Raw genomic sequence first — 17,914 nt, forward strand, 5'->3', positions numbered from 1 at the left:
GTATTGAAGGTGGAAAGAGCGCTGTTTATTCACAATCCCCACACACTCCCCTGCTAGTGCGAGAATCGAACCAGTGACCTTTGAAATATGTATGAAATATACACGCATTTAAGAAAAGTCAAGGAATTATAGTTTTGTGGGGGAATTTTTGTACATAGTTATAACATTGCAAAATTTAAAAACAGTCAAAATGACTGCCTTCAGGGTTCAATTCCTTGAAAATACTTGAATTTTAATGCAGTGTAATTTTTCATGCAATGTAAGGTTTGAAAAATTCTTGGATTTTGGATAAAGTGCTTAAAAATCCAGTTACATTGGTTTCATAATAATTTGCTTTCTTACTGAATAGTTATTTTTTTACATAAAATAAGCCTCTGCTGGAGTGTGCACGTGTGGCTGTAGTGTTGTCTGCCAGTCTGTACACACGCCCTCTGATGGAACAGAGCGGGAGGTAAAAACATGCCGGGAGGTTGCCGCTTCAGTCAGCGTTGGCTTGAAAACAACAAATACGTTAACAAATAATTATGGTTAAAACGCGAACTAAACACTTGAGTAGCCTCCTGTAAAGTCTGCTTTTTTATTGAAGAGTCTGCGCTTTCAAGCCATATAAAAGGTAAATAAAAATGTCCCTGCTCAGTTCAACTAAACTGACTGTTGTGATTAAAGTGAAATGTATAAATGAATGAAAATGTTAATTGCAGCATACGTTTAGGTCTGCTCACAGTGCATTTTTTCTGCGCGTTTTCCCCCAGGGTTGAGCATTAGGCTATCATAAATCACACACGTACATTTAGCACATGTATGCAGTGGCCATTCAGAGGTGTTTAGATTAGTCCTCGGTGAGGAAAAATCTGCAAAACGATAAAATTTGTATTCCGATCATGCGCTTACTGAATGCATTCTGCACTCTCTTGACTACTGTCAACAACAGTGCAGATACGATGTAAACAAGAAATTCATTTTGGGGTTTAGACAGTGAGATTCAGTGAGCTCATGCTAGGCATTTTCATTTCAATAAAATTTTAATTTTTCTTGCCTAAGTACAATATCTGATAATGTAGCGTTAATGAGCACGGTGCTACTTTATGTACAGTCGTTACCGGGGAGACTGTTTTGTGCAGTTCTAAAAGCGCCACCTGCTGGCTATTTGACGTTTTTTTTCCTCTCTCAGAACAATGCTAAAATCGCTAATGTGGCTTCAAAAATCCAAACGATTAACAAAGGGGGGTGTGTGTGTGGATTTGGTTTATATATACTGGTGGGGACTTAAACCTGAATACACACAGACTCATGGGAACTCGTGTCATGGTGGAGCCCTAAATTAAGGTCCCCATGAGTACAAAAGCTTCTAAATCATACAGAATTCTTTAATTTGAAAAATTTTATAATTTATACTGTATGTTGGCTATTTATATTAGGCAATGTTACATACAATTCAGATAAGTAGTTTTTAATAGCACAATAACATCCGATTTAAAGTGGAGAACTCAAGTATGCATGTAAACTTGTAATTTACCATAGTTTGAAAATGCAAACCTTGAAAATGCAGCTTGAATGTGGTTGAAAAGTGCTTGAATTTTACTGTGAAAAAAAGGTGTAAGAACCCTGTGCCTTGATAAAAAAGAGTTTCATCTTTTTTTTTTATTTTTCTTTTCTCTGTGCTGGGCTGCTGATATCTTTTCCTGGACATGGTTGTCCATCACTTATGATCATTTGCATTCAGCTGCAAACAAGAGGTAAAGACGCAGATGTGGAAATGTGTCACGTGTGCTTAACCTACTGCCTAGGCCACTGCGTTCACTGTAATATGTATGTATGTATATGTGTATATATATATATATATATATATACACAGATTCATTACATGTAAAGTAAAATGTATCAAAAGTTTTTTTTTTTTTTTTTTTTTTTTTGATGATTAGAGCTTACAGCTCATGAAAGTCAAAAATCCAGTATCTCAAAATATTAGAATAGTAGCACAAATTAAAGCATCAGTGAATTGTGGCATGGAATTGATCAGCCTGTGGCACTGCTGAGGCACTATTGAGCCTTCAGCACGTCTGTATATTGTTGGACTGACTGTTTCTCATCTTTCTCTTGAAAATATCCTTATTAACCCTTTCACTGGTGAGTTTAAAATATTCTATCTGACCCCCCAGAGTGAGTTTTTTTAGGCGACCGTTATTTTAGAACGTTCACTTTATTGTTTCCATGGCGACGCGTCATGATTGACACCGCAGCCACTATAGCGCTGTATGACAGACGTATCGCTTTTATTTCGTTTTTCCTTTTTTATTCAAAATATTCACACTTTTGCTTACCATGTCTTCAACTATCTGATATTCCGATTCATGAATGTGTGTAATTGAGTGTATTTTTACCTTTATAAATGATCTGGATCGTGATCTATATTGTGAGATGGGCACCGCCATGTTTGTTCGCGCTGCCGTTCAGAGAGTCCTGTCAGCCGGATTTACAGCACGTAAATTCACCAGTTTCTCCCGAAATACATGCAAGTAAGTGGCTGGTGAAGTGGGAAAGGAATGGAGTGAATTATATCATCACTTACATTATGTGTATCTGATATAAATCAAACACGTCGGCAAATTATACTTGAATGGATTGTTATTGCTGCTTCCATAGACATCCGTGTGTATTTTACAAACTCTAAATGTATTGTTTTACTAGTACTTATGTGTATTTAAATTCCTGAAACCTAAAATAAATGTTAAGTCGTTGAAAACACTGCACAATTGTGATTATATGACAAGTGTAGCACGCGTCTCTCTCTGGCTCAGCGCCAGACAACGCGCGAAAACACAGTTTGAATTTGGCAGTTGCATGACGTCACCGAACGTTCTAAATCCCATATGTGGGATGGTACTCCCAGGGGCACAGAAAATAGAATCCCACATGTGGGACCGTACCGCTCAAAGGGTTAATGGGGTTCAGGTCAGGCACGTTGGCTGGCCAACCAAGCACAGTAATATCATGGTCAGCAGTAAGTGCCATCTGAAATTATATTTATATTAAGTTATTTCACTTCAATGGCAATTAAAAGAACCTATTCATTGGCATTAAATTAATTACTAATTACTGAACCTACACAGGAGTGTGATTAAAAAAATGCTCATTTTAGAAGAAAATTTCAAATGGAACTTTTGCATCTAAACTCTTCATATATATATATATATATATATATATATATATATATATTCATGTATGTATGTTTTAATAGTAATATAGTAAATATGGGACGGTGCCCCCACTGGGAGTTGGTGCCCATGCAAACTACGCACTCTACGTATCTTATTTTTTTTAATCTTATTCTTACCTTATTTTTCCCGTAGGAGTGGGTGCAGCCATTTGTAAATTTTTCTGTCTGGCCTCCGGTCTCATCCACTTCCAGCTATTTTTAGCTACACAAAAAGCTTGCCCCCCCCGATCTGAGGGTTGTCCCCCCTTAAAAATATTATTACAAGCGACTCTGTGTATAGTAAATAAGATAATAGACATATACTTATAATAATTTTGTAAGTAGTAAAATAATATAAACACAAAAAAAGTTAAGAAATGTTTGGGTCCCCCTCCCTTGCCTTACAGTGGTTTGGTCCACTGCCTGCTTTCCTCTTTACCGGTACACACACAGTCTAGGAGAGAGCAAAGTAGTTGTGTGTAAGTAAATTGAAGGCTCTTTTATTCACTTCAAACATGGGAGGAAAAGATTTTTTGCTTAATATGATGTTAAATGGCAGATCAGTGGGCTTTCTGCGGTTCAATATTTAAATAAGAGACATCCCAGACAAAGCCTAAAACACTATGTGAAGGACGCAAAATAATTCAGTAATTCTAATATGACCGCATGGTGAACATATGAACCAAATTCATATTTAAACACGGTCTCCATGCTCCTGCACATGCTGTGTACACATATCTGTCTTTACAAGTACAATTTTGGCTGTATTATTTGTGTCCCCTTTAAAAACTGCTCTTGAGAAATTGTGTTTATTGTCCCCCCCCGTTAGATGAAATTTATGCCCTTGGTATGACCCATTTAAGAAGCTGACAAATTAAAATTTCAAATCAGAGCATAGCTCATACTAAAATATTGAAGTGCTAACATTGCTGATTCAAAACACCAATGCTGATTGACTGTCAAAGCAAAGCGTGGTTTGAAAGACCCGCCCCCAGCTGAACTGGAAGTTTTGATTGGTTTTGCACTCGAGTCAGACCTGTCTGTTATTGCCTGAAGTGCAGGAATCCACCTAGTTTGAAAAGTGCCTGTCAAATGCCAGCTCGCTCTGTTTCTCCATCTGTGCCTTATTTGTCTTTTTTTTTATTTTTTTTTTTTTTTTTTGTACTTTGTACTTTGTACTTTCGGTGAAAAATAAATGTAGCAAGTTGAATACTTTATTTTTATTCTACTCATTTAAAAGTAAAAGTTCCACAATTTAATTCTACTCAAGAAAGTAGTTTTTTTTTTAATATATATATAAATCAAGTACTGTAACGAAAGTATTTGCAAAAAGTTACTTTCCACCTCTGGTGATTAGTCAATGAAACAGTCGACAATTGGTTGATTAATCATTGTAATAATTGTTAAATTAATCGGTTATCAAAATAATCATTTGTTGCAGCTCTATCCTCCACTGAAAACTGGAGTTTATACAGGCTCCTTCAGCTACCTTTAGGGAACCCTTGGAATACCCACAAATTTACACATTTTGTGAGTTTTCCTAATCAAACACACCTTATTTAACTTGTCAGCTTATTAGTAGAGACTTTAAAACCTGAAATGGTTGTGTCAGATGAGAGAAACATTGTAATGTGGAGTATGCAACATGCTTCTTCTGAAATTCCATATGTTGAACACACTGAATACAGTGTTACACCATATCTCGGTGCATTATTATGTACTGTAGTCTGCCTTATTAATTCCTCAGTTAGCAAATATAACAGTCCTGCATTCAATGCAAAATTAAATTATTAAGCATATAAACAGCAGTGATTACACAGTTTTGTCCATACAGCAGCAGCAAATGGTCTGTAGCGACTAAGCATTGCAGATATGAGAACACATTGTGTGAAATAGGGTTGGGAAGGTTACTTTGAAAATTTATTTACTACAGATCACAAAATACATGCTTTAAAAATACTTGCTTTTATATTAATCACCTCTAAATAAAATGGGTAGCATTAAAATCAATTAAATATATTAATAATATTGAGATTTGTGTTTTAAATATACCATTTTAAACATTGAAATATAAAATGATGGTGGGAAAATAAATTGCTTTAAATAAACAAATTAAAACCACCAGTAGGTGGCAGCAAATCACTGTCTTAATGAATAAGTCATGGAATCATTCAGATTCGATTTGATTTTTTTCTCAAAAGGACAGATTCATTAAGCAATGATTTTATGAATGTATTCAAATCATTTGCTCAGCCGATTCATTCAAAATACTGATTCAATCAGAACCCAAACAGTACTTGGTTGCTCACAGACACACAACTCTTCTGATGTGGATTGATTTCAAAGGCAGTAGTTGTTTGCATTCAGTGTAAATAGCAATAGATGCTGCTTACACTAAGTGAACATTTTCTTAGTGACAGATGCTGTTTACTCAATGTAAAAAAAAACATAGATTCTGTTTATACTCTTTAAAAAAACAGCAGTATTTTCTTATTTACACTAAGCACAAATAATGACAGATTATTTTTACACTATGTAAAAGTGGCCACTCAGCCATCTCTGTCAAAAATGAGATAATGATACTGAGTGAATGTTCTCGATACATATTATATGTCCATCAAATACTTTTACTTTAAACTTGCTAAATCCCAGTCTTGCTAAATCTACCCAAGTACCGGTACTTGGGTAGAATCCTATACATAGGAGCCTGATAAAAATGCTTATTTTAAAGAGTAACGTCAAATGGACTTAAAGGCTTTTGCATCTGAGCTCATCAAATTATACCTAACCCTTCCACTAAACCCGATAAACGCTTTATTGGGGAAGTAGTTGAAAAATGGCCATAAAACCCATACTGAACAGTTCTGAATAAGACTTTTGAGTAATGAATCTTGTAGGCTAGAATATTTACTTTAAAATGATGTGAAAATCATCCTACTCGCTTATTTACTGACTTGAAGCATAATACTTTCTTTACTGAGGTAAATATCTCTGTTCTGAGACAGTCAATATTATACAGCCTAGAATGCATGTAAAGAGCGCTGCCTCATATAATCATTAAAGCTGTCACTCACTTCAGTTCATTGTGTTCTCACGACAGTCCATTAATAAGCTCTCTACACTACACAATAGATCTCATAATTACATTGTGTCTGCACTTAGTTATAATGAGAGAATTCTCAAGCTTTCAGAACTCAGTGCTTGACAAAAACTCTGCATTTTGAGCGAACACTGGATTATTACTTGAATGCTTCTGGTTACTGCATTCAAGAAATCAACAGATATGTCTGATACATTGTTCAACGCTGCAAATATGTTTTGCCAGTATCAGATGGGGCCCTCGATTCTCCGGGGCCCAAAGTGGCCACTTACCTTGCTTAAATGTTAAGTCCATCCCTGCTCTGCAGCTCAACCATATTCTCTCTTATCCACGAAAAACAACAATGTGCTTTTTTTACATACATACACACAGACTCTCACACAAATGTGACCCTGGACCACAAAACCAGTCTTAAGTAGCATGGGTATATTTGTAGCAAAAATACAGTGTATGGGTCAAAATTATCAATTTTTCTTTTATGCCAAAAATCATTAGGATATTAAGTAAAGATCATGTTACATGAAGATATTTTGTAAATATTCTACCTTAAATATATCCAAACTTAATTTTTGATTAGTAATATGTGTTTGCTAAGAACTTCAGTTGGACAACTTTAAAGGTGATTTTCTCAATATTTAGATTTTTTTTGCACCCTCAGATTTCAGATTTTCAAATAGTTCAGTAGTTCAAATAGCTAAATATTGTCCTATCATAACAAACCATAAAGCAATATAAAGCTTATTCATTCAGCTTCTCGATGATGTATAAATATCAATTAAGGGTCACAAATAGGGACATTTATGTTTTTATAAATGTTGGGCAGGAGTTGATTTTGTTGTTCTGCCCTCCTGCTGGAGCACACGTCATCAGAGAAGAGATGTCATTGCAGTGGGGAAGGAATTAATGTTTTAATGAAATATTACAAGGGCATATTATGCTACACACATCTTTGGAACAGTGATTCATTTAAAAGCCTCTGATTGGCTGTTGAATTGGTCAGTCATGTCTGTGATTGGCTATAATGCTCAATGCTTCAAAGCACATGGCAAGTAGTGACCTTTGATGCAAAGGGGGGGGAAATGTAATGCTGTAATCATATTCACAATTATGTCACAATAACCCACAGCTATATTTATACTGTACATTTCTAAAAAAAAAAAAATGAAGCACACTAACGTGGACACTTTCTATTGTAGATTATCTGGCTGTATGGTGACTGCAGAAGGTTGTGCTGCTCTGGCATCAGCTCTGAGTTCAAACCCCTCACACCTGAGAGAGCTGGATCTGAGCTACAATCACCCAGGAGAATCAGGAGTGAAGCTGCTCAAAACACTCAAACATCTGGACAAACTCAAGTAAGTTGAGCAGAAACAATTATTCTGTCAGCTCCGTATGTGACAAAGGTTCTTAGTTTCAGTCTTATCATGGTCCTTATTATTTATCACGATGAAAAACAATAATAATTATACAATTATATGCTTCAGTCTTAGAGAATTAATTAATTCCATTTGCTCCATGAATAATTGCAATCATTTATTAGACTACTGATTTGACTGGAGTCTTCATCACTTGAGTGAACATCATTTAACCCTTTCACGCGTACGATCACACCAGTGTGATCATTCTTGGCTGGTCCCCGGAGCGTACGATTACACTGGTGTGATTCGTACGTTCAGTGCGTCACGCGTTTATAGTTAGCAAAATACACGCCGATGTCTATGGCAACGGCAATAATGATCCTTACAAATGTTATCTGACGACATGTTTTATAATTAATTTGCGTTTTGTAAATCCCACAGCTTGGATTCAGCACGAACTAACATGGCGGCGCCCATCACTCGGCATGGATCAACTAACACGCTCATTATAAAAGTGTTTAAACCCCAAATACATTTACATGCACATATTTCAGAATCTGAATATCAGATATTTCATAATACGGTGAGAACGTTTGTGAATATTAATAATAAAAAGGGAAAAACTATATTAAAGTGATACATGTGTCATACAGCGCTATTGTGGCTGCGTTGTGTCACATGACAAACACGACGCGTTGCCATGGAAACAATAAGGCTATACATACGCAATTCGAGCTTCTGGTTACAGACAAAAGGTCAGTGAAGACGAAGAAGAGAATGTTGTGTTCTACCGGTGTCCTTTTATACTGTGGTCGCACCGGTAGTGACGCACCGGCAGCGACGAGTCGCGCCGGAAGTGACGTCGTGAGCTGTCGCCGGCCAACTCTGTTGATGTTTTTGTATATAGACTTCAGACACGGGTCACGGAGATGGTGTTCCCCATAGCGACCTCTAGAGGACGCAGTGTCTCATTCCCTTCTAAGGGAACCAGGGTTACATGCGTAACCTGAGACGTTTTTAAAAATAAACATATCTGCTTCAAAATTTGTGCTTTCGGTGTGGGTGTGCAGTTTTTAAAGTTTACCACAAATTTACCACAGGCTTCTATTAATGCACAGTTTTTCTTTCTGAAGCATTAGTGAGTGTTTAAACCTTCTGTAATAGTTGCATATGAGTCCCTCAGTTGTCCTCAGTGTGAAAAGATTAATCTTAAAATCACACAGTCATTGTTGGAAAGGGTTCAAATACACATAAATGCTGAAAAAACCAAAGAATTTGTGGGACCTGAAGGACTTTTCTGAAGAACAACGGGCAGTTTAACTGTTTAGGACAAACAAGGGACTCATGAACAACTATCACTAGTTGTAACCTGGATCATTCAGGTAACAACACAGTATTATGAATCATGGGGATGTAAATTTTGAATGGGGTCCTTTTTGTAAATTCAACTTTTTTTTTTTTTTTTTTTCTTGTGGACTATATGTAAATGTATTTTATGTGAAATATCTTATTCAGGTCAGTACTAAATAAAAAAATAACATGCATTTTGTATGATCCCTCTTATTTTGGTAAAATAATTAACATTTTGCAGATTCTGAAAGGGATGTAAATTTTTGACCTCAACTGTATTTTACTCATAAATAAATAAAAAAAAAAAACATTATAAAAAGGAAAATCTTGAAATAACCAGCTGTGAATTAGTCTTCTGGGTTCTGACATCATTCCTGCATCAGTTTATGTAAGTGGTGATTGTAAGTGATGTCAGTTTCAGAGGAAACACAGATGACTGAGAGAACAAGTCTGTAGTCAGACCCTGATGAAGATTTTAGCTAAAAACCTTATTTACTGTTTTACTGAAGAAAAAAGTCACTTACATCTTGGATGGTTTGAGTGTGAGTAAATTAACAGCTAATTTTCATTTTTGGGTGAAGTATCCCTTTAATTGCTTTACAAACAGTGACATCACCACCTCAATGCTGAAAAATAAAATATAACTATTAAGTAGTGAAGGTATTTTATTCAAAGATACTAGTTGTGCACAACATGTTTATGTGCTGCTGAATGTTTCAGCATGTGCACAATCATCACTGTGTGTTACTGTCTGTTAACATGATGTCAACACTTTTGACATGTCACTAGTGTGTTTTAGAAGTTGATTTGAGTTTGAAGTTGAAACAGATTGAGCTTTTGAAGGTTTTTTAGACTGAGATTGCTGTGCATTTGCTTTGGTGGCCTGTGTGCTTTCAAGAGAGTTGCTAGGGAGTTCTGGGTGGTCGCTAGGCAGTTGCTTTGGTATTTTCCATGGTTGCTATGCAGTTGCTAGGGTGTTCTGGGTGGTCGCTAGGCAGTTGCTTTGGTATTTTCCATGGTTGCTATTCAGTTGCTAGGGTGTTCTGGGTGGTTGCTAGGCAGTTGCTTTGTTATTTTCCATGGTTGCTAGGCAGTTTCTAGGGTGTTCTGGGTGGTTGCTAGGGTGTTTTATGGTTAGTTATGTTTCAATTATTCCAGTGAAGATTCACCTCTAGTAAAGAATTGCAGTAATAATTTTCACATAAATGATTTTATAAACATTCACATCTGCCGTTTGTCACATAAATAGACTCTGTGTGTGTCTGTGCATCTGTAATATTTATGTCCCTGTAAATTATTTTCTTTAAGTGGATTTAAATAAATTATTAAAACATGTGTTTTCTAGTGTGGATCATGGAGGAGAGCTCAGGATCACATCAGGACTCCACAAATGTAAGTTCACAAACAGACACACAGTTTTGTTGTTTAGTTGTTGTAAATGTGTCTCTTGTAATGTGTGTTCTTGTGTTCAGATGCCTGTGATCTCACACTGGATATAAACACAGCAAACAAATACCTCATTCTGTCTGACGAGAACAGAAAGATGACAAACGTGTATAAGGATCAGTCATATCCTGATCATCCAGACAGATTTGACTTTTGGTCTCAGGTTCTGTGTGTTGAGAGTCTGACTGGACGCTGTTACTGGGAGACTGAATGGAGTGGAGATTATGTTCATATATCAGTGTCATATAAAGAAATCAAGAGGAAAGGAGAGAGTTATGACTGTGGGTTTGGACATAATGAGAACTCCTGGAGTCTGATCTGCTCTGATGACAGATTCACTGCCCTTCACAATAATAACTCCACTGCTATATCTGCTGGTTCAGTGTCCAGTAAGAGAGTAGGAGTGTATGTGGACGTGTCTGGCGGCACTCTGTCCTTCTACAGCGTCTCTGACACACACAAACTCACACACTTACACACATTCACACACACATTCACTCAAACACTACACGCTGGATTTGGACTTGATTATTTTTCAAACTGTTCAGTGTCTCTGTGTGACATTATACACACAGACATTAGTGGACACAGTGTGAGTGTAATGATGTGAAAGTGTTGCTGTTGTTGTGTGTGTTTTAATCACAGGCTTCAGGAAGTTCAATATCAGACACACAAGACAGTTTCCTGTTTCAGATCATCAGGATGAAGATGTTTCTCCAGTCAGAGACACTTTCTGTGTTTGTCCAACACAAATCACACACTCATACACACAAATAAAATCACGTCATATTTACACTGTTGTATCATATTAAAATATTGTTTATGCAAATGAGCTTTAGACTGGATTTGAATTTGTTTTGACTCCTGAAACACAAACATTAACCTCTGAACCTTTTCTAAGCCTTTTTCATTTAATAATATTTTTTGTTTATTATTTAGGATTTTTAGGAGATTTTATTAATTAAACTGTTTTTTTAATTGAAAATCAAAACAATATGTTCTTGTTTAATAATGTTTTTTTGTTTATTATTTAGGATTTTTAGGAGATTTTATTAATTAAACTGTTTTTTTTAATTGAAAATCAAAGCAATATGTTCTTGTTTAATAATGTTTTTTGTTTATTATTTAGTATTTTTAGGAGATTTTATGATACTATGCAAGATTTATACAATTATTATGAGCGTTTTTTCCAATTAAAATTTATTAAACTCTATAAGCTCCTTCATTTTATTTATTTATTTATTTATTTATTCATTTATTTGAAAATCAAAGCAATATTTTCTTGTTTAATAATGTTTTTGTTTATTTTCTACAATTTTTAGGAGATTTTATGATACTATGCAAGATTTATACAATTATTATGAGCTATTTTTGCTCATCAAAGTTAATTAAATTCTGTTTTTTTTGTTGTTGTTGTTTAAAACATTAAACAACAACAACAAAATTATACTTTTTTTTATTGAAAATCAAAGCAATATGTTCTTGTTTAATATTTTTTATTATTATTTAGGATTTTTAGGAGATTTTATGATACTATGCAAGATTTATACAATTATTATGAGCGTTATTTCCTCTATTAAAATTAATTTACCTCTGAACCCTTCATTTATGGTTCACTCTTGGTATCTTCACGGTTTGATTTTCTTTCAGGAAAACCAATGCAATATTTTTTTTGTTATATGGACTGCAGCTTTTACGGCGTTATTCTCGTATTTATAGTTCATTTGAGGCAGTTTTTTTGTTGTTGTTGTTGTTGTTGTTGTTGTTGTTGTTGTTGTTGTAATCTCTGGTCTTGCAGCGGGTTTGCTCTCACATATAGTGATCATGAATCTGTGATTTCTCAGATATCACGTGTAAGACCTCAAACTTTGTCCTGTACGCGTGAATAAGTGCTTAAACAGGTGTTTATTAAATCATTTTATTTAGAGAAGCGCAACCCTCATAGAAAGAATGTGTGTATTATTTGAACACCGTTTTAGGGACATTAACACAAATCCATAATGGTGGGTATAATTTAAACAAACAGAAATATAAGGTAACGAAAAGAGGTGTTTGTGAGGGAGGAAAGGGAAGAGACAAGCGGAAGTGGGGATTTTTGAATCGGCATCTGGGAAGAGGAAAAGGGAGACCGTTATGTCGGCGAGTCGTAAATGTGCTCTTTTGTATTATTTTATGTGGATAAAGTCCTGATGTCTGCGTTGTGGAATAATGGCACAATAAGAGCAACGAGCTAAAATATTGACGTCGCCTGCGAAACGCCTAAATATTTTGGGAAACTATAGGCATTAGTGAAGCTGAGATCTTAAGTTTGAACCTGTGAGTTGTTAATGTCCTCCGTGACTCCTCCTCGACGTGTTCACCGAAAGGTAAAAGGAGAACTGAGTTATTCCCACTATTATATTCCCTATCAAGTATTTAACATATAGTTTGACAATTTCGTTTTCATTATATTTACATATAATTTGGACTTTATATTTTTAATTTTTGTCTGTCTTTTTGAAAATGGCCCGGTATTCCGGTTGTAAATAATTTTATTTAGCCTATTTTTGCTCATTTCTGAGACTTATTGCGGGACACGGAGTGATTTTAATTATGTTGTTTTTGTTGGTATAAAATGTGAATTACTTTATTAAAATTAACAGTTTTGTTGTCGATCATTTCTGCAGTTTTCTCGTAAGAGTGGTTATTTATTTTCTTAAAAAAATTGTTTGTCAGTTATTCAAACTGTCTGGCCTCAAATGAACAATACATTTTTTGGTGTACCACTAACTTAGATATCACACAGCTCAACTACAGCACGTTCAGTCCAGTTTGGGGAGGAGCTGGATGTTTTTGGCGGTCTTTCCTACCGAAACCGAGAGCAATTGCATCAGATGACCAGGCACCGTTTCAGAGAGTACAACGTCACAAATGTCTTCACATGTAACGGAAAGTTCATTAAAACGTTTCATTTCTATAATATCAGTGGTATTATCAATATTATTAATCATCTATCTAAAGGCTGAATATAGATAGAGCATTTAGGGGAGACCGGGGTTAGTTACACTGTCAGTTTGAGAAGTCAGAAAGGAGCTGTGGTGATGTCATCAATATCGTCTCAGGTTACGTATGTAACCATGGTTCCCCGAGGGAACGAGACGCTGCGTCGAAACGCTTTGGGAATGCCTTCAGCGTGACCACGCTCTGAAACACGTGTGCAAACAGTCCAATGGAGAAGCGAGACGTCACAGGCGGGGTGACGTAGAGACCAGGAAGCTTAAAAGCACGTGCAGTGCATGCAGCCGGCAGCTTCTGAATAGAGAAGCAAGCGCTGCAGGGATGCCAGAAGTATGGCCCGAGACGCAGCGTCTCGTTCCCTCGGGGAACCATGGTTACATACGTAACCTGAGACGTTCCCCTTCAGGAACTCGAGCTGCGTCGAAACGCTTTGGGAACGAGATGCCCACGCCACCAGACTTCAAATCCCTGCCCAGTGTGAAAGAGCACAGCTAGGGTGAGAGAAAAAGAGCCAAGTGGCACAAGTCCAGGAAAGAACCTAAAGTCAAAGGGGTGGACATTCCACAGCATTCTGAAGCCAACTTAAGAGAAGAGAGCCTTGACCCCCAAGAAGGGAAGGTCAGAGGACTCAAAGCTATGAAATAGCATCCCGACCACACTTAGCAAGCTACACCTGGCCAGAGGCCTAGGCCTCAGCGCACCACGGAGGAAACGTGTAACGAGGGGGTTCCAACCCACTGAGGAGCCACCTAGAGGGGCGTGGTAGGCCAAAATAGCCGCCACGTAGACCTTCAGGGTGGAGTGGGCTAACCCTGTGGAGAACCGAACCTGCAGAAACCTCAGCACTGTACCAACTGGGCAGTTAACTGAGTCCTGCTGGCGGTCTCCACACCATGAAGTGAAAGGTTTCCACTTCAGGGCGTACAGTTTCCTCGAGGAGGGAGCTCTGGATTGGAGGATGGTCTCAACAACCTCAGTTGAGAGACCGGGAGCTATGAGGTGTGCCCCCTCAGGGGCCACACCCACAAATTCCAAAACTCCGGCTCCCGGGAGCAAAGTGATCAGGGGAAAGGCGTACAGACGAAGCCTCGGCCACATCTGTACCATGGCATCCAGCCCCCATGGAGCTGGATAAGTCAGAGAGCACCAGTGGTGACCTTGCGCATTCTCTTTAGTCGCGGAGAGATCCACCTGAGCCTGGCCAAACTCTCCAAATCTGCTTCACCAACTCACGGTGAAGCATCCATTCCCCGGGCCTCAGCCCCTGCCTCGACAGGATGTCTGCTCCCATATTGAGATGCCCAGGAACATGAACTGCTCTCAGCGAGAGGAGTTTGTCCTGGGACCACACAAGGATCTGGTGCGCCAGCTTGTATAAGGGGCGCGGACGCAGACCTCCCTAGTCGTAGATGTAATAGACCACCGCTGTGTTGTCGGTGCGAACCAACACATGGTGGCCTATTAGGTCCGGGAGAAAGTGTTTCAACGCTCGAAACACGGCCAGCATCTCCAGGCAGCTGATGTGCCAGGTGAGATGGCGACTGCTCCACAGACCGCGGGCGGGGTGGCCACTCATGACTGCACCCCAACCGGTGAGAGACGCATCCGTCGCTAGCGTTACGCGGCGACAAGGAGCTTCTAACACCGGGCCCTGAGACAGGAACCAAGGCTTCTTCCACATGTCGAATCCCACACCACGCCTAGATAAGTGGTTCTCTATAATGGAGACAGCACACTCTTCTTGGCGTTCAGTCTCAACCCCAGCTCCTTCAAATGCGGGGGGAGAGTGCAAGGCTGACCAGAAGAACCCGATACTGGTAAGCTTTGCCCGTGAAAGCAAACCTCAGGAACTTCATGTGTTGAGGAAGGATGGAGACATGGAAGTATGTGTCTTTTAGATCTACTGTCACAAACCAGTCCTCGGACCTGATCTGTGACACTACTTGATTGATAGTCAACATTTTGAACTTCAATGTCATTACTGAGCGATTCAGTAGTCTAGATCTAAAATGGACGCATACCCCCATCCTTCCTCGGAACAATGAAGTACCGGCTGTAGAACCCGGACTCCCTGACGTGAGGAGGGACCACCTCAGTGGCCTCCTTCCTCAAGAGAGTTTCTACTTCTTGTTCCATTACCAGACCCTGCTCGGGGCTCACCACAGTGGAGATCCCGTAAAAAGGTGGCGGCGGAGCGCCAAATTGATTGCGATAGCCTCGCTCTACAGTGCGCAGGACCCAAGCAGATACATTTGGCAGTAGTTTCCACGCTGCCAAATAATCTACTAAGGGAACCAGTCTCTCGAGACTGGCCTCTGGTATGAGCTGCTAGTTCGGTGTCCTGCAACGGATGACCAGCAGGAGACAGCCGAACTAGCTGCTGTAGAGACCCCCACAGGGGTGACGAGCTCCCTCAAAACTGGATGGTGGCTGCTCCACAGACCACGGGCAGGGGGGTCACTCATGACCACTCCCCAACCGATGAGGGACGCATCCGTCGCTAGCATACGCGGCGACAAGGAGCTCCCAGCACCGGGCCCTGAGACAAGAACCAAGGTCTTCTCCACATGTCCAAGGCACGTAGGCATCGCCGCGTGACCTTGATCATGCAAAGCAGGTTTCCCCTCAGGGAGAACCCCCTTGGTCTTGAGACACCACTGCAGGGGTCTCATGAACAGCAGGCCAAAAGGTATCACGTTGGACGCAGCTGCCATCAGACCCAGCAGTTATGAAACTGCTTCACAGTGAGTGCCTACTTTCACTCTCTTGACTGCCGCGAGGATGACTCGATCTGAGCAGGAAATAGACATGCCTGCATCGTGGTCGATCCCACACTATGCCCAGATAAGTGGTTCTCTGTAATGGAGAAAGCACACTTTTCTCTGCATTCAGTCACAACCCCAGTTCTTTCATATGGGCGAGGACGACATCTCAATGCCGCACCGCCCATGCTCAGAATGAGCTAATACTGACAAAATGTCAATAAGGTTCAGTATGCAGATGCCCTGGCAGCCACAGCTACCACTTTTTCTTTATTTTATTTTATTTTATTTAGCAGCATCCACACACTTAGCGAAAGTACAGGGTGAGAGTGCAGTAAATAAATTTAATTCATCAGAATTAAATAACAATGGGAGAAGAACTAGACATTCAAAATGCACGTTTTTTTTTGCTTTTTTTTTTTTTTTTACACATATATGAATGAATACAGCCTGCCCCCTCAAGGACGGATTGTACATGCTCAGCTCCCGAACAAACCACACATACATCGCTTGAATCCCCGTTCTTTTATTTATTTATTTATTTTTTAAAAGCGAGAGCAGGAAGAAACGAGCGATCTAAAATGCAGTCAGCTCATATGCGGACAGCATCAATCTCCTCGGAGAAAGATGAGCCGCAGCAGCGCGAGCTCTCACTTAGAGGGGGAAGAACCGCAGCGCGGGCTTCCGAGCCCCGAGAGAGAGCGCTAGATCTAAGGAGAAAGGCAGAGAAAGGGCGGACCCGTCTCTAACCCGTTCACAGATCTATGCTGCGATCCCCACGGCCGCAGTCGCCGCTCTGCCTCGGCAAAAGCGGGACCCGTGCCGCGGGGAAGCTCACGAAGACTCCCTCCTCGAAGAGAGTCCTCCGAGAGTGAACGTGAGCAGCGAGAGCGCGGGCCGTCAACTCCCTCGAGAGCTGACGCAGCCCGCTTCGCCGCGAGCTCTCATTCAAAGGGGGAAGAACCGCAGCGCGGGCTTCCGAACCCAGAAAGAGAGCGCTAGATCTAGGGAGAAAGGCAGAGAAAGGGCGGACCCGTCTCTAACCCGTCCGTAGATCTAAGTGCGATCCCCACGGCCACAGTCGCATATATTTAAATATTTTCTCTGTTTTGATAAAGGTCCTTTCTTTTTGTTTCTCTCTGCTCTGTTTAATATCTTTTCAGTAGTGGGAGAACTGACCAGATCAGATACGTGTCCTGTCAGAGAGTCAAAGACCAGCACAAAACCAGCATGAAGAACAAGTATGAGAGCTTATTTGAGGGAATCAAACTACAAGAGAATCAAACCCTCCTGAACAGGATTTACACACAGCTGTACATCATAGAGGGAGAGAGTGAGGGAGTGAATGAAGAACACGAGGTGCTACAGATGGAGAAAAGTTACAGGACACTCCAAGACACTCCAATCTACTGCAATGACATCTTTAATCCTTTAAGAGAGAAGAAGAAAGACAAAACAAAGACTGTTCTTACTAAAGGCATCGCTGGAATTGGAAAAAGTCTCTGTGCAGAAGTTCATTCTGGACTGGACTCAGGGAAAAACCAACCAGGACATAGATTTCATGTTTGTGCTTCCATTTCGAGAGCTGAACTTAATTAAAGATCATCATTACAGTCTTCACAGACTTCTGCTTGACTTTCATCCTGAACTTCAACATCTGGACTCAAAGATTCATGATGAATGTAAAGTTGTGTTCATCTTTGAT

At 39.4% G+C, this 17,914-nt stretch overlaps 1 protein-coding gene across 50 annotated transcripts in view; it reads left to right on the forward strand.

Moving 5' to 3' along the window:
- Window positions 1–17,914, forward strand: part of LOC127161376 (NACHT, LRR and PYD domains-containing protein 12) — a 340,105-nt gene that overhangs the window by 243,335 nt on the left and 78,856 nt on the right. For 4 of the 50 annotated variants that reach the window (XM_051104133.1, XM_051104134.1, XM_051104139.1 and 1 more), the window contains 3 exons: window positions 7,522–7,651; window positions 10,350–10,396; window positions 10,477–11,274. The exons of 30 other annotated variants lie outside the window; for them this stretch is intronic. In XM_051104133.1, the coding sequence (XP_050960090.1) occupies window positions 7,522–7,651; window positions 10,350–10,396; window positions 10,477–11,060 (761 nt within the window). In that variant the 3' untranslated portion in view covers window positions 11,061–11,274. Of the gene's footprint in view, window positions 1–7,492; window positions 7,652–10,349; window positions 10,397–10,476; window positions 11,277–17,914 lie in introns of those variants that run through there. 16 more of the 50 variants (XM_051104118.1, XM_051104120.1, XM_051104127.1 and 13 more) reach the window with 10 other exon arrangements.

Source organism: Labeo rohita, unplaced genomic scaffold (genome assembly GCF_022985175.1).
Source record: "Labeo rohita strain BAU-BD-2019 unplaced genomic scaffold, IGBB_LRoh.1.0 scaffold_63, whole genome shotgun sequence".
NCBI classification, from domain to species: Eukaryota; Metazoa; Chordata; class Actinopteri; order Cypriniformes; family Cyprinidae; genus Labeo; species Labeo rohita.